The sequence below is a fragment of the Piliocolobus tephrosceles genome, chromosome X (assembly GCF_002776525.5).
Source record: "Piliocolobus tephrosceles isolate RC106 chromosome X, ASM277652v3, whole genome shotgun sequence".
Lineage (NCBI taxonomy): Eukaryota > Metazoa > Chordata > Mammalia > Primates > Cercopithecidae > Piliocolobus > Piliocolobus tephrosceles.
Window position 1 is genome coordinate 14,702,073 of NC_045455.1, and position 21,290 is coordinate 14,723,362.

Sequence of the window (21,290 nt, forward strand, 5' to 3'; positions counted from 1 at the left end):
ATGAAGTCTCTGGGGGAGAAGAAGGGTTCTCTCTGGTCAGAAAACTATTCTTTGTTAAAATCAAGATTAGGAATTGATGAGTAATGGTTAACGTGTAAACCTCGTTTAAAAATGAGAAGCATCATGCTATCTTATCTGTTAAAACTCAGGTTTCTCTCCTCCTGTGGAACATACATGAAGGAAAAAAAACAATTCAGGACTCTCTTTAATAATTTAATGTTACTTTTTTTTTTTTTCCAAGTGAGAACCTAATGGGACTTTGATATACAAGAATTAAAAAGATCTATTTCCTATTATTTTTCTCACCTTAGAGGCCTGTTTGGAAAAGTATCCCATAATTAAAGTTTCTAGAGTTGGTTATTCTACTGGGAAATTTTTGTCATAAATTTTTTCTTCTTAATGTTAGGATGAAGAATGGCCTAGAAGTGACCCTAATAGTCCTATTTCTTGACATGAGCTATTTCATGAATGTTTTAAAATATGATAATTAGTTTCAAAAATCTTGAAAGATCCAGATAAGTCAGATCAGGACACAGTAAGTGGGAGCATAGAATGTATAATTTTCGAAGTATACAGTACAGGGGGATTATAAATAAATAATCTATTATTTATATATATAATTTATTATATAATAATCATCTATTATTATTTATTATAAATAATCCCCCTTTACTGATAGCACCCCTCCTTCATAACGGTTGTGACAGTCTATATATATACAGGATATTGCTACGTAGCTTTTTGTACAGATTGTGCCTCTCTTCCATGCTTATAGTCACTCATCTCTGTGGCATTTCACAAGAACAGATGTGTAATAAAGGTCACCATTTCTTTGTAAAACTTACAAAGAAGCCAGGACCTAGGAGGCTGAAGGAATAATTAATTTACCTGCCAAGGACTTTGGTTCATTTCCTCCACTCCTTTAGAATGGAGAGCCTTATTCTAAAAATAGGCTTTAAGATTACTTTCAGCCTGGCACGGTGGCTCACACCTGTAATCCCAGCACTTTGGGAGGCCGAGGTGGGTGGATCACGAAGTCAGGAGATCGAGACCATCCTGGCTGACACGGTGAAACCCTGTCTCTACTAAAAATACAAAAAATTAGCTGGGCATGGTGGTGCGCGCCTGTAGTCCCAGCTACTCGGAGGCTGAGGCAGGAGAATGGCATGAACCCGGGAGGTAGAGCTTGCAGTGAGCCAAGATTGCGCCACTGCACTCCAGCCTGGGCGACAAAGCGAGACTCCGTCTCAAAAAAAAAAAAAAAAAAAATTACTTTCAAAGATAGACACAGTGCAAGAAAATAATAAATATAAATGAAGCAGACACAGCAGAGAGAGAAAATACAGGCAGGAAATAAAATTAAATTGTACACAGAACACATGCCTTGAAGTTCTCCACCTAGGCTAGAGGGATGAGGGAGCAGAGGTTTGACCCAAAGCCATCTCCAATCAAAGGAAGAAGGGAAACTGCCAGGACCAATGCTGTGAGATCCCAACTTAGTCATTTGCCATGAAGAGCTAACAGGATAGATTCTTTTAGCAAAAGGTTTGCTTGTATGCTGCTTTAATGACTGTGATTTGTTTGTTTGTTTGTTTGTTTGTTTGTTTGTTTTTGAGATGGAGTCTTGCTCTGTTGCCCAGGCTGTAGTGCAGTGGCACAATCTCGGCGTACTGCAACCTCTGCCTTCTAGGTTCAAGTGATTCTCCTGCCTCAGCCTCCCGAGTAGCTAGGATTATAGGCATGCACCATCACACTCGGCTAATATTTTTGTATTTTTAGTAAAGACGGGGTTTTACCATGTTGGCCAGGCTGGTCTTGAGCTCCTGACTTTAAGTGATCCACCCTCCTCAGTCTCCCAAAGTGCTGGGATTACAGGCGTGAGCCACCACGCCCGGCCGACTGTGAGCTGTTCATGGTACCTAAAGGTTATAGTCCATAGGAGAAAAAAACTAGAATATTTCTTTCTGAAACCTGAAGCCCAAGCTGGGTGTGGTGGCTCACGCCTGTAATCCCAGCACTTTGGGAGGTAGAGATGGGAGATTGTTTGAGCCTAGGAGTTTGAGACCAGCCTGGGCAACATGGTGAGACCCCATCTCTATTTAAAGAATAAGGCTGGATGTGGTGACTCACACGTGTAATCCTAGTGCTTTGGGAGTCTGAGGCAAGTGGATGGCTTGAGTTCAGGAGTTAGAGACCAGCCCAGGCAACATGGTGAAACCCCATCTGTACTAAAAATACAAAAATTAGTCGGGTGTGGTGGCGCCTGCCTGTAGTCCCAGCTACTCAGGAGGCTGAAGCATGACAGTCACTTGAACTCGGAAGGCAGAGGTTGCAGTGAGCCGAGATCATGCCACTGCATTCCAGCCTGGGTGACAGAGAGAGACTCTGTCTCAAAAAAATTAAACAGTTAAAAAATTAGGCCAGGCACGGTGGCTCACACCTGTAATCCCAGCACTTTGGGAGGCTGAGGCAGGCAGATCGTGAGGTCAGGAGATTGGAATCCTCCTGGCTAACAAGGGGAAACCCCTTCTCTACTAAAAATACAAAAAATTAGCTGGGCGTGGTGGCGGGTGCCTATAGTCCCAGCCAATTGGGGGGCTGAGGCAGAAGAATGGCGTGAACCCAGGAGTGAGCCGAGATAGTGCCATTTCACTCCAGCCTGGGCGACAGAGTGAGACACTGTCTCAAAAAAATTAATTAATTAATTAAAATGAAAAAGAAAATGAAACCTTAAGCCCAATTATTGAAGTAGACAGGATGCTACCCCTGCCTTGTCATTTTATTTAAAAGAAGCATTTGAGCCTGATGAACAAGAACAGTTCTAATGTCCCTTGGAGGGGAGGTTTCCCAGTTCATAGATTCGTTTAGCAATTACTGATTGAGGATCTTCTGTGTGTCCAGTTATCTGTGCTCTTAGGCACTGGGGATGTGGCAGTGAACAAGAACAGATGTAAATGGCAAGAGATGGGTGGGGGTGATGGTTGCACAATTGCATGAATGTACTTAATGCCACTGTACACTTCAAAATGTTTAAAATGGTAAATTTATGTATGTTTTACCACAATAAAAGCAGTTAAGGCAAGTAAGATGCTGTGTCATGGGACTAGATCAAGCACTTGGGGGTGGGGTGTTAGGGACTTTGAAAGGGGCCTCTACCCTGCAGGAAGGGCTGGCTGGAGGGATCTGTGGGCCCCTGATCCAGAAAGAAGCAGGAGCTGTGACCCAGCCTGGCTTTGGAACTTGAGTTTGCCAAATGGAATCTGTTGTGTGTGACCGAAGGAAGCAGCTACACTGGATGGGGGAAATTGGAGGGACTCTGTGGGTGCCAGGCCCAGCTGCAGGGCACACAGCTGCACTCTGAGGCTGGCACCTGCCTCCTTCACTTACTCAAGGCTTTTCCTCCTGTTTTTGTTTCCAGACAGCCATCCTGAGACGACAGGGTCGATACATATGCTCAACAGTGCCTGCGAAGGCGGAAGAGGAAGCACAGAGCTTGTTTGTTACAGAGGTAAGGCTCTTTCCTGTATTAATTTGCATTTTAAAGTCATTTCCTCCTAACTGCCTCCTTTTCTTTGAATTTCAAAATTGTCAGGAAAGTGTCAAAGGGGTAATTATATTTCTATGATGGACGTTCAAATAGGAGAATAATGTGAAGTGTTCCAACTCTGAAACTTGGACAGAAATGCCCACAGAGGCTATTTCTTTTTTACAATTTTATTATTTTTAAAATTTTACTTATTTGGAGGGTTTATATCTGACTACAAAAAGTGAATTCCACAGAATTTATCTCATGGGCTTAAAATAAGCAGTAACTTATAAATGAATTCACTGGAAATCTGTGAGAGGCCTTGTTATTGATACTGTTTTTAAGGGTGACACACACATTTATGTATCATTTATTTCATTTATACAAAATATTTGCAAGTTGTTTTCGACTAGTTTAGTATTCATGAAGTACTAGCTGATAATAAGCGGGGTCTATTGCTAGTCAATATATATTATTATATATATTGATTACTTATATATTCCTGATCAAGATACGTTGATTAATATTACTTTTGTTTGAAAATACAAATAAAATTATCTTATGGAGGAAAGAGAAATTATTTACTTTTTTATTTTTATTTTTTGAGACAGAGTCTTGCTCTATTGTCTAGGCTAGAGTGCTGTGGAGCAATCTCGGCTCACTGCAACCTCTGCCTCAAGTGGTTCTCCTCCCTCAGCCTCCCGAGTAGCTGGGATTACAGGTGTGCACCACCACACCTGGCTAACTTTGTATTTTTAGTACGGACAGGGTTTCACCCTGTTGGGCCCAGGTTGGTCTCAGACTCCTGACCTCAAGTGATCTGCCTGCCTTGGCCTCCCAAAATGCTGGGATTACTGGCATGAGCCACTGTGCCTAGCCAGAAAGAGAAATTATTATAATTTAGGTTGTTTGCTTCAGTTTTCCCCCTTGGAGTGTTTGTTTTTCCCTCCAGGCAATTTTTGGTAGGAAGGATTAATTAGGTGTTTTAATTTTGTTTCTTTAAGTTTCTTTAAAAATAATGATTTTTTAAATCCTGGTTTTTCTAGTTGATATTTAGATCATAAATATGCCCATCAATGAAACTGCTTACTATAAGGAAGCTATATATACTCTTATAAATAAAGACCAATTAAATAACAATATTTAATTTCCATTGAGATTTTTGAAAAATTAAATATAAAATTTAAAAAATTTTAAGTGTATTCTCTCATCTTTCTGAGAAAGTAACTTCCTTTCTTTCCTCCTTTGCCACTATATTAGTAAACTTAATTCCAGACAAATACAGCCAGATGTGTTTGTGAATGTAGTTATAAATGTCTTTTTAAGGCAGGTAGTGGCAAACTATTACCTACAAGCAAAATCTAGCCTGTAGCCTATTTTTGTAAATAAAGTTTTATTGTAAAGCAGCCAAGCACATTTGTTTACAGATTGCCTATGGCTACTGTCACTGTGCAACTCAAAGTTAAGTTGTTGTAACAGAGATCATATGACCTTCAAAGCTGAAAATATTTATGATCTTGCCTTTTGCACAAAAAGTTTGTTGACCCATGTTTTAAAGCATGTGGCAAAATTATTAATTGTTAACTCATTTCTCCCAGTTGATTAAAAAAATATGGTTTTTTGAGGGAGAATTCTCCATGAAGTTATTTAATCCCTGCAGGTTGAGCAATAGCTGCTTCATCCTATGCTGCTGGAGCCAACATAACTAAACACTTTTGGGACCCTTCCACTTGGGTGGAGTGAACATCACTTCCTCTTCATCCTCTGATCCAGAGAATGACCTAATGGCTTAAAACAAAGCAAAACAAAGCAGAAAAAAACTTCAAAAACTTTTCAGTGTAACTTCAAAATATTATTTAGTTTCACAGGTTTGAAATGTTAATCATGTAATCAGCCAGTCACATTCCTGTCTTTTTGGAGGTACACTTCTCTAGATCTGGATTTCTGATGGGACTCCTTATCTCCTAGACTTTCTACATCCCCAGAGGAGTGGGGGTTGCTTGCCACATTCTGTGCTTCTGCTTTGGAATTTAGCCAATGCCTGCTATGTAGATAGTCAACACTGGCTTGTTAAATCAATGGATCTGTAAATACTTAGCCAGATTCACTGTGGAGTTTTTTTTTTTTCTTTTTTTTTTTTTGTATGTGCAATTCTTTATAATTATAAATATTTGAACGTAATAAAGTGTAACTATTTTCCCCATTTTGCCTAAGGTATTAAAATCTTGGCCAGGCGCAGTGGCTCACACCTGTAATCCCAGCACTTTGGGAGGCTGAGGCGGGTGGATCACGAGGTCAGGAGTTTGAGACCAGCCTGACCAACATGGTGAAACCCCGTACATACTAAAAACACAAAAAGTAGCCGGGCATGGTGGTGTGCGCCTGTAATCCCAGCTACTCAGGAGGCTGAGGTAGCAGAATCGCTTGAACCCGGGAGGCAGAGGATGCAGTGAGCCGAGATTGTGCCATTGCACTCCAGCCTGGGTGAAGAGCAAGACTCCATCTCAAAAAAAAAAAAAAAAAAAAAAAAAATCTGGGCTCTATTCATAAATGCATTTTATGCTGGTTTATTTAGTTTTTAATTGGGCAGATGCATTTTATACTTCAGAATAGTTTTAATGTCCTGCAGGAGACTTGGTAGTACAACTTTAGTTCCAGTGCTTGTTGAAAAACCGCTGTGGCTCTTTGAAGAGAATAGGATCATGCCTATAAGACCGTGTCATACATAGTCAGGCCTGACTACTTAGGTGTGCCAGTGGACCTGGGGGCAGTAGTGGGAAAATCCAAAACTATGGATTATTCTGAAATCTGATTGGTTTTGGAATGCGGTTTTGAGTGTATGATACTCTAAATGTGAAAATGCTTTGAGAAATCTAAAAACAATCATTTTCAAGGATTAAGTAGCATTTTAAAATATTCATATCTACAGAGTAAAAAAATGGAAAAGTTGGCCAGCTCCAAAATCTGACTCTGTGCTTAGCCCTTCTCTGCTATTTATTCCACCTCTCAGAATGGTAAACTTACATTACCTTCACGTCACACATCACACGCTTGCCAGTAGAATGCTTATTGTAGAGCCTGGCACAAAATAAGCACTTGCTGCTGTTGCAATTTTTATTTTCATGATTTTGGATGTGGAGGGATTTGCTTCAGAAGGCCTTCAGGCATGGCCTATGACACAGATGGAAAGGTTGACAGTAGAAAGGATGAAGTGAAAGAAACAGAGTAGAGATGTTGTTCATGTTAGTTACAGCCAGAGTCAAATAAACTAGATAAGGCATAAATACATTTATCTACCTATGTTTTCATGGATTCATTCATGCTTTTTTTCCCCCCACACTAAAGTCTGCACATATATAGTCAAGTACTGACTGTACAGAAGATCATTTGAACTAAGCTGATTTTAACTAAAATTCTTTAGTTTTTTATTTTGACTCATTCATATTTGAGGATCTGGTGGATGTGGCATTAAAATCTTAGGCATTATGCGCTACTGGAGGATCTTCATGGGTAGATGAATGACAGACACCAGGCTGGCCCATTGAATCTGTCATGTGGCGAGGTAGTTTGAATGAGGTCTGTGTAGGTTAGGTCACTAATAGAATCCTTGGCAGTGGAGGACTACATTAAACATTCTGTACACACACACAGATGAAAATGTCATCGTGCTAACATTAATTGGAATCCAAATCTTTCTTCCTGATTATTTCACTCTTTTCCTTATGAATGGAAAGAAAAACTGAGGGCAAATTTATATGATAATATTAACTAACAGAGCTAGCTAGTTCTAATATTAGCAAATACCATGAATGTGTCTTTAAGTTGACGCATTCTGTTCACTTTCATGTCATAGTAGAGGCCACATGGCTTTTTAAGCACCAGGTGCTTAGTATGAAATAGTTCATTGTTAGGTAAATGTCATAAGGTTAGGTGAAGTTGTCTCCTTGTAAAACCTGCTCTCAGATCATTAATGATGATAATGTAAAGTGATACTGCCCCCAAGGGTAATGTTTCAGTGGTTCAAAGTCTCAAGCTTCACAGGAATCTCTGGTGGTGGAATTTCAGGCATTAGCTGGTTGATGGGAAAGATTTTTTTTTGATGTTTGTATGGGTATGCATTCACAATCTTTCCCAAGTGTTTTCCAAAAGTCATCACATACCTCTCTGTTTTTTACTTTCTATTTTTCAAATCCCCCTTCAATAGTGCATCAAAACCTATAACTCTGACTGGCATCTTGTGAATTATAAATATGAAGATTACTCAGGAGAGTTTCGACAGCTTCCGAAGTGAGTAAACTATATTATACGCATAGGGAAAAGGGTACTTGAAATGCTTGCGGGGAGGTATGTAACTTCATATGCAATCAGAGTAATTGGGGAAAACATTTCTCAATGGTTCATGTGTATGTGGTGTAACTATTGTTTACAGGGCCTTTGATTGTAAGACTCAAACATGCTGCTTTGGTATTGCTAGGTAGTAATAAACATGTGGGTGGTTTAATTATGTCCAGTGATTCTTTTCAGGGTACCACTGATAAATAAATAGGTGAAATTTTTTCACTACGAAATATAAAACAAAGAAAATGTAAGTGTACTGAAATATGCTGCAGTGTATTTTTTCCTTGAAAAGAATATTTTGAAGAAGATAATTATAAAGAGCATTTTACATTGAATAAACTTTATGTTTTTTAAAAAAAAGTAAATCAAGAAACAAGCATTTTCCCAGTTAAATTTTTTTTTTTTTACCTCCTTTAAAGTATTAACTTATTCTAGACTATACCAAAAGCAAGTGTATTTAGATTGAATAGTGGGGGCTAAAGTGAATCGGGGTAGCTAGGTATTGCCTTGACAGACTATCTGTTATAAAAGGGTCCATTTTATGTTGCTTTAAAGGAATACCTGAGGCTGGGTAGTTTATAAAGAAAAGAGATTTATTTATTTATTTATTTATTTATTTATTTATTTATTTATTTATTTATTTATGAGACACAGTCTCACTCTGTCGCCCAGGCTGGAATGCAATGGCATGATCTCGGGTCACTGCAACCTCCACCTCCCAAATTCTCCCACCTCAGCCTCCTGAGTAGCTGGGATTACAGCCATGTGCCACCACGCCCGGCTAATTTTGTGTTTTTAGTAGAGACCAGGTTTCACCATGTTGGCCTGGCTGGTCTCGAACTCCTGACCTCAGGTGATCCACCTGCCTCTGCCTCCCAAACTGGTGGGATTACAAGTGTTAGCCACCTTGACTGGCCAAGAAAAGAGATTTATTTCACTCATAGTTCTGCAGGTTGTACAAGAAGCATAGCACTGGCTTCTGCTCAGCTTCTGTTGAAGACTTTTGTGCTGCTTCAAAACATGATGGAAAAGGTCAAGGGAGAGAAAGTTGGCACTTGTGAAAAGAGACCAAGGAGGAGGAGGAACCTCACTTTATAACAACCCATTCTCTTGGGTACTAATCTATTTCAGCAACAAGCAATCCCATCTTGCCAGGAACAAGAATTCACTCATTACTATGAGAATAACACCAAGCCTCTCATGGATCTGCCCCATGACCCACTAGGCCCAATCATGCAACACTGGCGACCAAATTTCAATCTGAGTTTTGGTGGGAATAAAAACCATATCCAAACCATAGCAGTTGGCAAATTGAAGTGTACTTGATTTTGAGAAAATTGAAAGCAAATCGTGATGAATTGTGTTTTAAAACTCACCATCACCAATGAAAATATTACTTGAGACCTGATTAATGTATTTTTCTTTGTGTTTGTTACATCTTTGAGCTGGAACCTTTTATGCTGTTCTTAGTGGATCTAGCTGTTTGTTTTTCCTCCGTGTGTGGCTTGGCCACTCCTTAAGTGTGTTCGGCCAGTTCCCTGATTGACTCTTTTTAAACCTCAGCCGGGAACACTCCCTCCTAGCATTATCTTCTCCAGATGGCTATGCTCTTTAGTTCTATATTTACCCAATCCTCCCTTAGGGATTTTTTAATTCTTCCCATTGGATTGGCTTAGTCCATCTTTGTTGATCCTGTTGTTCATAGTCTAAGGGTTGAAATATATCAGACTATGTGATGTCGTGTACTTACTATCTATTAGACTGCTGGTACATTTTCCCTATTGGCATTAATGAGCATTTCCAAACGTGCGACGAGAAAGAAAGGGAGAATTGTAAAGTGATGGAGAACACAGATTCTGTGTTCTGCCTTGGACAGCTCTGCCCTCTGTAAGCCTGATTTTCCTCATCTGTTAAATGGCCTTAACAACAGTCACCATCATTAAAGGATTAAATGAGAGGGCACATGAGAAGTGCACAGGGCCAGGCACCTCATACCCATTGAGTAAATGCAAGCTGCTGTTGATATTGGTGTCTTGTTTTTGTTGTGGTTAATACCATCATTGTTAATCGGTTTCAATGCAACAACTCAATCTTCCTGTTTTTCCTCATAAACTTTGTATTAAAAGTTATTCTACCAAGTCTTTGTTTATTAAAAACTAATTACTTTCTTACTTTTAATATGCCTGCTGACTCCCCAGAAGCTATGCTGTCTTTTCCATATAGCTTTTTGGAGCTTTGTTACTGAAGTCTCTTGGCTTACCCACCTTGAAAACAAGGGCATAGATGGTTTTATTCTTTGTCTGAATAAAGAAGCTGGGCCATCTTTGGATTTAGTAAAGGCTGGGCCCTCGGATGGAAGAGGAAATGCAAAGCCTCTTCTTTGACTAGGCATTTCTAAATTTTTCTTTGTTGTTTTTATAGCAAAGTGGTCAAGTTGGATAAACTTCCAGTTCATGTCTATGAAGTTGACGAGGAGGTGGACAAAGATGAGGTGGGATACCTGCTTGCTGTTGCTTCTTTTTTCACTCTAGATTTAAACATGAATTTTACAGACTTACAAGATTAGTTAGAAAATTACCGACATTTAGCCAAAATAGGCATTGGAGTGTTACATGAAATGGAATAATTTTTTTAAAATGTTATTGATTGATTGGAATAAGGTCTCTGTTTCAACTTTACTGCTTAGCATTTCATGTTCTCTTGGTTGTGTTTATTTGTTCTGAGATCATTTTCAAAGACTTGGATCAGATCTGGCTACATTGTTAAAAGATATCAAGATGACTTAGACCTTGAATTTAGATTGTTTTTCAACAGATCTCAAAACAGCTGCCAGCCAGTAGATTTAAATGGATATTTCTTCAATGACTGCTTTTAGTGAGTGAAGGTCTGATTTTATCAAGCCCACTCCCCCTATTCCCAGAGAAAAGCTCATGGCTAAAGAAGTATATAAAGGGAGTAGGGCATTGAGGTGAGTCTGCCCACTGAGTGAGGGAAACCTCACGAGAAGACAGTGCCCATCTCTGCATTTCTTATCCTCCCCATTGGTTGTTAAGTGTCCCATTGTGAGTTCAGGTTTTTTCTTTTTAAAAAATGTGTCAGCTGAGCTATAACATTAGCCACTCATTAAGCAATGTGCATGCAGCTGATTGTTTTAGAAACTACTTTTAAAACAATTCTAAGAAAAATTACTGCTCATTCAAAATGAACAATATATTGGGAACTTGGAGCTGATTAGCATGAATAGTGACAGGAGGACCAATGGAAATACAGCATGTAAGGGCATGCACTAAACTGTAAAATCCTAGATGGTAAGTTATTTCTATTATGCTATTAATAGAAATATTAAAACCACCAATATTAATGTTGAGATGGTCCAAGACAAAGCATATGATGAATCTTTCTGCAATTGTCTGTGTGATTACAAAAGCTTTGCCAGATTGTGTGTCTGTGTGTGTGTGTGTGTGTATTTTTCCTCTGTCTATTATACATACAAATGTGTGCTTAACATACTTGTAGCAGCAACTGGCAGCTCCATGCTCTTCTCCTTAAACCCAGGTCTTGCGGCATGGGGTCTGTGCTAAAAAAGCAGGTCTCTTCACTTCTCTCAGCTCTTTCCTTTCACTTCTCTGACTCCCCCTTTCTTCCTTTCTATCCCTGCTTGCATTCTTGCCTGTCTCTCCTTCTTTTTTCCCTCCATCACTTTTATCTCTCCTTTCTGTATTGCCTCACATTTCCTCCCTTTCTTTATTCACCTTTCCCTGAACTAAGCCTCTGGGAAGGTTTCCAGGAATGTGCTTTTGTCCTCTGACTATAGGGGAGTGTAATTTGAAAACATTTTTTCGTGAAATCAGGCAAGACCTTCCAACTTGAGTGGTCAGTTGAAGTATGTCCTTTCTGTGGCTCATTAAACACTGACAAATAAAAATTTGGACAGGAGCTAGCTTTGCCTTTAATGGAATAAAGTTTTCAGAAATGTAGGCAGGTCTCTCTCTTTTACCACCAAGTGGACTTTTATGTGGCTTGTAGGCATTGGTGTCAATGGGTACTTCAGTACAGGGGCAGTGGACAACTTGGCACAAAGGGGGTGACCTTCCCATTGACCAAACTCACAGCAAGTAACCCAGGTAATAACGGAGGTTGACTGGTGGTGTTTTCCTTCTCTCCTAGGATGCTGCGTCCCTCGGTTCCCAGAAGGGTGGGATCACCAAGCATGGCTGGCTGTACAAAGGCAACATGAACAGTGCCATCAGCGTGACCATGAGGGTGAGGACGCGCATCACTTTGCCCTCCCCTCTCACAGCCCTTTCTTCCATAGAGCTCGAGAACAATGCTCAAGATGAATGCGCATGCTGTTCTTCCCCACAAAAGGGACATTGTCTGGTTCCTAGGATGCTCCCCTGGTGATAGCACCCCCATTGGCACAGTCTCATCCACCCACTTTCCCTCACTATCTTCTGACCACCAGCATAAGGAGACCATCCCTCGGCTGGTGTGAAGGTGCAGTCACTGACAATAGGCTTTCTTCTCTATAGTAACTGAAAAGTGTTCATTGGTACCTCACAGAATGTCACCAAGGGACATATCTGTCATGCCAATCCTGAGCACTTCTATAGAGGTGTACTGCAACAGTCAAGTAAAGCAAAACTTGAGGACGAAAAAAGAAAATAGTTGCATAGAGGAGAAGGTTGCAGAGAGAGAAGTCACACCAATAGAAGAAGCTATTCAGGAGAAAAGTGGGACCAGAGAAACACCAGGGTTAATAACAAAGGGAATAGAAACAAGCGAGTCAGGGAGATAACAATTAAGGAGGAAATGTGACTGTCCTTACCCTGAGGCTGGAAAATCATTCAGCGTCTTGAGGCAAAAAATAGTTCCCATTCTGTGAGCAAGAAACCCTGGGGATTTTAGAGAAAGTTTCTGGCCTTCTGTGCTGCGTCCCACATTGGAAGTCCCTGCACTGCTTTGGGGTAGCTATGTAAAATCTCCGATTCCGTGGGTGAGAAAAATGACCCATGGATATTAGGGGACCCACCTCCTCAGAGCTGAGATGCAGTGAGCTTCTTAGATGGGATGGGGAGTCTTAACCCCGCAGTAACCTGGAGCGTCAGCTAGAGTGAGAACAGACACAGGTTTTATGTATGTGTATAGTCATAAGTGGGTTATTGATAGAGATTGTGACCCTCTTCATTTTGAAAGAATCGCTGTGTGTGTATTTTTCTCTCAGTCATTCAAGAGACGATTTTTCCACCTGATTCAACTTGGCGATGGATCCTATAATTTGAATTTTTATAAAGATGAAAAGATCTCCAAAGAACCAAAAGGATCAATATTTCTGGATTCCTGTATGGGTGTGGTTCAGGTAAATATGAAAAGAGTTTTGCCGTTACATTTTCTTATCTGCAGTAGTGCTTATGCATAAATAAAAAATAGCAGATTTAAGCAAACACTTCTAAAAATGGCAGTACGCATGGTAGAAATATAACATCTAACTTTAAATGAGGAAAGGCTTGTTTTTCATCATTATAGAAGACGAAAGGGATAATGTAGAGGCAGAATTATGCTGTGGCAGGCAGGAGCACTCTGGCTCGGCCACTTTATAGCTGTGTGACCTTTAACAGGCTACTTAATTCAGATAATGAGAATGTTTCTTTAATATGGTAAATGAGCACATTGGATGAATCAGTGCAGGAAAATATTTAAAACACTTCATAGTATCTCAGTGGTGACTTTTATCGCTAGCATTATAGTACCAGTGGCTATGTAGATCAGTAAAGAGATTAGATTTCAGCGCAGATTGAGTTCAAATCCCTGCTCCTCCACTTACCAGTGCTGTAACCTTGGAGATGTTATTTAACCTCTCTGTACCTCAGTTTCTTCATTTGTTAAATAAGGATAATGGAAGTTCCAAATATGGTTACTGAGAGGGTTAATTCATTACACATGTAAAGAGCTTAGAACAGTGGCAACAAATGGTAAGCATTTGGACAATATTAGATAGTTTTGTAATCATAGGGCTGTTGTACTTTTATATCACAGGGCTTATGTACTTATCCTTTAAAATTATTGTTAATTATACATAATACATGAATGTATTTTTATTGTAAAAAATCAGATAATACAGATAAAGTAAAAGTCCTTCTGGACTCCTTCTCCCCTCCTCAGTCTCTCTCCTCTGAAGGGAGCTACTACCAGTTTTGCGTGCATCCTTCTGTAGCTTTTTAGCATTGTCCTTGGAAGAGAGTTGTCAGTTTCCCTGTCCATCATCTGTCCATCCGTTCATCCATCCATCTGTCCACCCCTCCATTCATCCAGCTTTGCCACTTTCAAGGAAGATTTAAGGCAGCAGCTTACAGGCATACACAGGACATGGGATAGCATAAACTTAAAGTGGGGGTGAAAGCAGAAAAATGAACAGGGGGTTGGGATACGGGTGAGAGAAAATAGAGTTAAGGAGAAAGCATATGTTTTGAAGATCTAACACCTGCAATGGGTGGGCCACCACCTGGGCTCTGTGCCTTCTCACTTGGAGACCTGTTCAGTCGCACAATTCACAGTGCACATAAGATACAGACAATCCAATTAGTCAGAAACTGCCCCAGTAATCTCAGAATGAAGGTCATTCAGGCATTTTTCTCAGGGTCCCCCTCAGACAGAAGGCTCTGTGGTTGATGAACAATCTTCCTAACAATCCCTCACAAAAGATTCAGTCACCATTATCAAAGAATTCTCTCTTCAAATGACTCCATGGTGGCTGATCACATCGGCCTGTAGCTCGATTCTGTAAGGAGATTGTTTGGTGGGGCCAGTGTGATACAGCTATCTGGTTTGACCAAAGGTATACTTGTTATGTATTTACGTGTTTACCCAAAATTAAAGTGCATTTTCTTCCAAGGAATACATTTGTCCGATTGAAACAGCCCAGCTGGACACAGTGGCTCATGCCTGTAATCTCAACGCTTTGGGAGGCAGAGGTGGGTGGATTACCTGAGATCAGGAGTTCGAGACCAGCCTGACCAACATGGTGAAACCCTGTCTCTACTAAAAATACAAAAAATAGCCAGGTGTGGTGGCGGGTGCCTGTAATGCCAGCTACTCGGGAATCTGAGGCAGGAGAATCGCTTGAACCTGGGAGGCGGAGGTTGTAGTGAGCTGAGATTGCGCCATTGCACTCCAGCCTGTGCGACAGAGCGAGACTCTGTCTCAAAAAAAAAAAAAAAAAAAAAAAAGCCCAGCGGTGCTGAAGGGCAGTGCTTCACCTCTGCATCACCCTCACCCACTCACATCCTCTTCCCTTGAAATAATAGTGGTGCTAGATCACAAGTGTTCACTGCTGTTTCTTCATTCATCAGTTTTGGACGTCATTGCATGACTTCTGTGCTGGTAGATAGGATTTTAGCTCCTGGCACCCTCCTTTGGCCTCGAATCTGGATGAATTGCTTTCCCTGCCGAATTCCTAGATAGGCATTCGGCCTGTCTTCCTCCCTGTGTTGGGTTTCCTGTTTCTAGAACCTTATGCCTTCCTCTTTCTTGTTCTACTTTCTTGTTTTGGAGAAGCACATCTTCTGCAGCTTGCTGAGGAATTGTGTGTGAGATGTTAATTTTTTGAGAATTAGGGTGTCTGTTCATATCTTTATTTTTGCATTCATGCTTGACTCATAGTTTGGCTAGTTATAAAATTCAAAGTGAAATCACTTTACCTTGGAATTTTAAGGGCATCCCATTGCCTTCTAGTTTCCACTGTTGTTTGGAGGATTCTGATGTTATTCTGAATCCCTGTTCTTTGTGGTCTTCTCTTCAGTGTTCTAAAATTTTGGTTGTTGTGTCTTGATTTTTATTTTTTGTTTTGGTAAGCTTTTTTGTTAAGGTATAACATATAAATAGAAAATAAGGTATAACATATAAATAGAAAATATATACCTAATGCATGTGTGACTCGGTGGATCTTTCTGGAGCTCTGCTCTCTCTTACCTTTGTGCTGTTTTATTTCCCGTCATTTTGGAGACTCTGCCCTGCATATTCTGGCCACCTTGGTCTTCCCCAGGTCTGGTCAGTGTCTTCTACTCAGCAAGATGGCAGGGCTCTGTTTGGATTCCCCTTCCTGTGCCGCAGTTCAGATACTGCCTCCAGGCAGAAAGCTGAGGCGATGTGGGGCTAACCTCATGTCTTTCCCTTCTACAAAGAAAGGGCTGCACTGCCTTTTTCCCCCTATCTAAAAACTGTTATTTCATGTATTTTGTCCACTTTTCTACCAATGATGGTGGGAGAGTAAGTCCAGATCCGGTTTCTTCCTCAAGTTCAGCAGTGGAAGGGAGGGGTCAAAATCAGATGTCTGCAACCACCAAGGAGGTAAATTAAGTGACAGAGAGGCCTGGTTGCAAATCAACAGGGAATGCTGGGGTGACCTGGAGCCCAGTGCCCCATTTAAAGGGGGCATCTGCTGCCCATCTGCAGCTGGTACCGCCAGTTGGAATGCCCAGCTCAAAGGTGCCAGATCATCTGGTTTCTCAAAAAGTGAGAAATACAGAATTTGAATTAAACTTTGGTAACTTCAATTATTGGTAACTAATTTTAAAAACCACTTTGAAAAATAAATGAAAAACACCAAAAGGTAATTTGAGAGGATTACAAAAAAGCAAACAAACAAAACACGGCTGTGTAGTATCCCCACCCCACCGAAAAAAAGAAAAAAAGAAAAAAAAAAAAGGTAAAATATATGAAAGTGTATTTGGGCCCAAGATCAAGACTGTAGCACCGCTTAATGCTCACTGAAAATTATTTTCAGTCAACAGCGAATGTGGATGTCTGTCAGCTGGCAATTCAGCCTCCGCTGAAAGCCACCACTATGAACAACTTCATTATATCAGAGGATGTTTATTGACAGTGTTTATGAAGTAAGGAGTGCCAGAGTGATGTTTCAATGACAGTGAATTAACTTTTTGGGTGGGATTCCCAGGTAGGAGTTTTATTTGTATTCTTTAGTCAAAAGACCGTTAGGTTACTTTTTAGCTGAATTTTCTGGCACCGACTTTAAAAAGAAGGTTAAAGCAAACCTAAATATATTTGGTAACCTCATTTTTTAAAGTAGGAAGTAATTGTTTTTGTTTTATAAGAGAGTTTTGCTGCATGTTCTTGGCCCAGGGGACAGCTGTCTGTAAGTACGAGAGCCCTGAGCTATCCATTAGTTTCAGGGGTGCATTTCAAAATCTAAGGTTCTGATTTCAATGGAAGTCTCTTCCTTCAAAATATCTTTGCAGATGCAGCTGATGGTGTTTTTCATTTAATAAAGTGTATCCAAGCCTTCAAAAGAGTAAAATAATTTGTTTTTATCTATGTCTGTTTGTAAACTAAGAGTCAAAAGTTGTGATTTAAGTGTTTTTAAAAATGATTACTTATGGATGTTATTTAAAAAATTAGTTGACTGGTGCTGTGAATTAAAAAAAATGCCTAAACTAAAAATTTTTGAGTATTTTAGAACCCTTGAAATTTATTATACTTATTTTGCAGATGAGGAAACTGAGACTGAGAAACAGAAATTATTTAGAATTGAGGCCTAATGAGAATTTTTTTCCCCCACTTTTAACTTCCTCTTTTCACGATTGTAAGTATACAGGGAAAGGAGGAGAGAAAACTCGTTTTGTTTCTAGCCTTTGACTTCTTCCCTGGTTCTTGCCTTGACGTTTAAGTGAAATCCGAGGTGGCAATTACTGAACCCACAGCAGACAGTCTGTGCACAAGAGTGTGTGACTTTGCCAAGGGGAGCATTTGACTTTGCATTTCTAAGAACTGTGCTGCAAAATCACAGAGGCTTTTGGGAGGGTTGCCCTGTCCCTGAGACCTCCACCAAGGAACTCTTAGAGTGACTGTAGATAACCCGTTAGGATTTTAGTGGCTATATGGGAGGCTGTCTTGCTGGCCCAGGTTAGTGGAAGTGTTCAATTTCATATCACTTCGCCTGTGCTTGCAGGGGATCTTGTGCCATGTTCCTCTGAGCTGAACCTCTGTCTAGCGCAGCCAACCTCGGGAAATTTTACTCCCTAGAGGACATCTTGCAATGTCTGAAGACTGTCATCTGTTGGCTTAAGACCATAAATTTTGCTAATCATTGTACAATGCACGGGCCAACCCCTCACAACAAAGAATTGGCCGCCCAAGTGTCGGTAATACTGAGGCTGAGAAGTCCTGGCCTAGTACATGTTCATCTTCCGTCTGCTACTGCACATGGACTACTATTCTTGTTCTTTGAGCCAGTCACCCTTGCGCAGGCATGAAAACCGGAGGCAGGAGGCAAGGCCACGGACAGGGAGTCCAAATACTTTTTGGGATTCATAAAGGATGGGAAAGTTCCAGATAAGTAAGCCAAACATAATAGATAATGGTTGGCTTTTAAAAATATAATACCATACACTACTTCCTTAAAAAAAAATAGGAGCTGAAGAAATATGAAAATTTTACATGAAATTCCCTTTATTCAACAAATATTTTTCAAACACCCACTAGGTGCAAGTCACTGTAGAGTCCATAGAGACTAAGGATGTGTAGCACTGAACAAAATGGGAGCTTTGAGGAGCTTGCATTCCACTGCAGGGGCACACAATGAATCAAATGAGTATGTAAAGCAGGTAATGAGTCAGATGGAAAAATAAAGCTTGCAGGAAGTGAAGCAGGGAAGGTGGGCAGTGATGGGATTTCATGAGGAGGGGGCTTGCAGTTTAAAATAGCTTGGTTCTCAATGCCAATGAGATAGCACTCATCAACAAATAAGAGAGATAAATTATTTTGAAGCAGTTCTAATTCTTAAACTTTGTCTCTTTATCCTTTTTTCATTTCAGAACAACAAAGTCAGGCGTTTTGCTTTTGAGCTCAAAATGCAGGACAAAAGTACTTATCTCTTGGCAGCAGACAGCGAAGTAGAAATGGAAGAATGGATCACAATTCTAAATAAGATCCTCCAGCTCAACTTTGAAGCCGCGATGCAAGAAAAGCGAAATGGTGACTCTCATGAAGGTAGGCAGGGTTGGCTTCCCCCGGGCACATACACACTCTGTGGGTGTCTTTATTTTTGCCAGGTGGGTATAGGAAGGAGACTTGTGTTGCACAAGTACATGAGAGGTGGGACGGATAGGAGCTCTTTACAAATAGCCTGTCCGCAAAGGTTTTGCCACGTTATGACCTACTTCCCTGACATTTTCTATGTAGAAATCATGTAATGGGAAGAACCAGAGCTTTGGAGGCAGAAAGGAGGACCTGGGTTTGAGTCCCATAAATACTGTATTTCAGCTGTGTAGCCTTGGGTAAACAACTTATGTTTTCTGAGCCTCAATTGACTCACCTGTAAAATGGGAATAAACATGAAAATTGCTGGGAAGATGGGAGAGTAAATAAGAAAATGAATCTCAAGTATCTGGCATAGAATTTTTACTGTATTATAAAATATTAGTAATAATTAGAATGCATGGGAGCCTCAGATTAAATTGGTGAGAAAAAACTGGCTATGTTCTTGACAATTCATGTTTTACTTCAACCCTTATGTGGTTCCCAACCCTGGCTTCCCCTTAGAAGTACTTGGGAGCTTTTTAAAAATACCATTTACCTGGTCCCACAAGAGATTCTGATTTAGTTGGCCTGGGGCAGAGCCTGGGCAGGTCTGACTTTTAGGGGGTCTCATGGATGTGTCCATGTGGGCTGTTGTTCATAGCTGGTGTCAGGTCTAATGGGACAGTGTCCATGCTATACCAGCTACTCAATGTTTTGACTCTCACCACTGGGCCTGTGCATCAGTATTTTTTCAAAGCACCCCAAGTGTTTCCCGGGAGCATCCAGAGTGGGGAACCACTGTGTTCATTTGAAGGCACCTAAGAGAAATGGCCTTCCTCCTCCTGTTTCAAATGAAATGCTATGAATACAAGTGACTCCAGTAATCTGTTTTGCCATTTTAGATGATGAACAAAGCAAATTGGAAGGTTCTGGTTCCAGTTTAGATAGCTACCTGCCGGAACTTGCCAAGGTAACATTGTCTTACGTCTTCTGCTCTTCACTGAATGCTGTTGAAGTATTTCTCATTTCACTGGTTTGTCCAGAATGGAACCTGTTGAAATCATAACAATTACATTGGGATTACCTCTCTGTTTTTCTGACCTGATTATAAGGTGACGTGTACTCATGCAGTATGATTTCAGGTCTGTCTTCCAAAAAGTACCCTGCAAAGTATTCTCCTTTTATTATTGTTTTAAGTGTTTTTTTCCCCCCGATAATGCTTAACACTGCATCACAGGTACTGAAGAAATAACCGAAATATGCAGGCAGGTGTTCTCATCATAGCACATCGTACATGTGCTCTCCCTTACTCAGGTTAATAGACACAGTTCTAAAGAGGAAGGACCTGGTAATCTTGCCGCAAAACCCAGGGGTTGGCTGAGTTACAGAAATTGTTTCTCGGTCACTCTCAATGGGAAAAAAATAAGCTATTCCTGTATCGTACAATTTTGAGAAATTTGAGAGTTACTGAAAAGCACAAAGAAAAGCAAACCAACCATATTGCTACTTCCCAGATTAAATATCTATTATGATGTTGCCTTTTTAGCTTCCATATTCTTAAAAGATATAAAACATCAGCTATAATTGAAGTTCTGTTTAAACACTGTCCTTATTCCCATTTTCTTCTTTTCCCACAACCCCAGTCAGAAACAAGCACTATTAAAAGTTTTACTTTCATTTTTATATCTTTACAAATAAATCGATCATAATGATATATATGGTGTTATTTAGTATGTTTAAAAATGTTTTATAAATGCTAACATACTATATGTATTGTTCTGCACCTGAAAAAATTTTTAAATTTACCCCTTTTATTTGTACTATACAGACTTTTAATTTTAGCGGTTCTATTATTTTCACTTTTTCTATTATAAACAAAACTACAATGACTGTCCTTGTGCTTGTGTCCTTGTGTGTATCTGAATGATTCTTTCTTAAATGAGAGAAATCTCTTTGTCTTCTCTAGCCCTTTGCACTCTTACTCTGTTACTGCCCTTCTATTCTTTTTTTTTTTTTGATACTAGAGTGAAATGGTGACCCTCCACACCCACATCTTAAACACTATAATAGAAACATGGTTTATCTCTATAGGATTATAAATAGACGAGCATTCAGCATTGACCTTTATTTTAAGACAACATGGCTGTTCTCAAGTGTAAAATCTCCCTCCCTGGCTAGGACTTTAGGACATTGTTTTTTTTTAAGGACTTGACTGTTACCACAGTATCTTTTTAGCACCTGCCTATTAAAGCTAATTTTAGTGCTGCCATTGTAACCACCTCCTAGTCCAGGAAGAGTTTTGGCTTGTGTGTTTGTGTTTTTGCGTTATGAATGTCTGTGTATCATATTTTGCATCGAGATTTGTTTTTTTTGTTTCTGGATGTTTGGGAGT

At 40.0% G+C, this 21,290-nt stretch overlaps 1 protein-coding gene across 5 annotated transcripts in view; it reads left to right on the forward strand.

Annotated features, from left to right (window-relative positions):
- Positions 1 to 21,290, forward strand: part of DOCK9 (dedicator of cytokinesis 9) — a 299,398-nt gene that overhangs the window by 156,142 nt on the left and 121,966 nt on the right. For all 5 annotated transcript variants that reach the window (XM_023218031.2, XM_023218032.2, XM_023218035.2 and 2 more), the window contains exons 3-9: positions 3,419 to 3,508; positions 7,731 to 7,813; positions 10,286 to 10,355; positions 12,032 to 12,127; positions 13,089 to 13,223; positions 18,694 to 18,868; positions 19,801 to 19,868. In XM_023218031.2, coding sequence (XP_023073799.1) covers positions 3,419 to 3,508; positions 7,731 to 7,813; positions 10,286 to 10,355; positions 12,032 to 12,127; positions 13,089 to 13,223; positions 18,694 to 18,868; positions 19,801 to 19,868 — 717 coding nt within the window. The remainder of the gene's footprint in view (positions 1 to 3,418; positions 3,509 to 7,730; positions 7,814 to 10,285; positions 10,356 to 12,031; positions 12,128 to 13,088; positions 13,224 to 18,693; positions 18,869 to 19,800; positions 19,869 to 21,290) is intronic.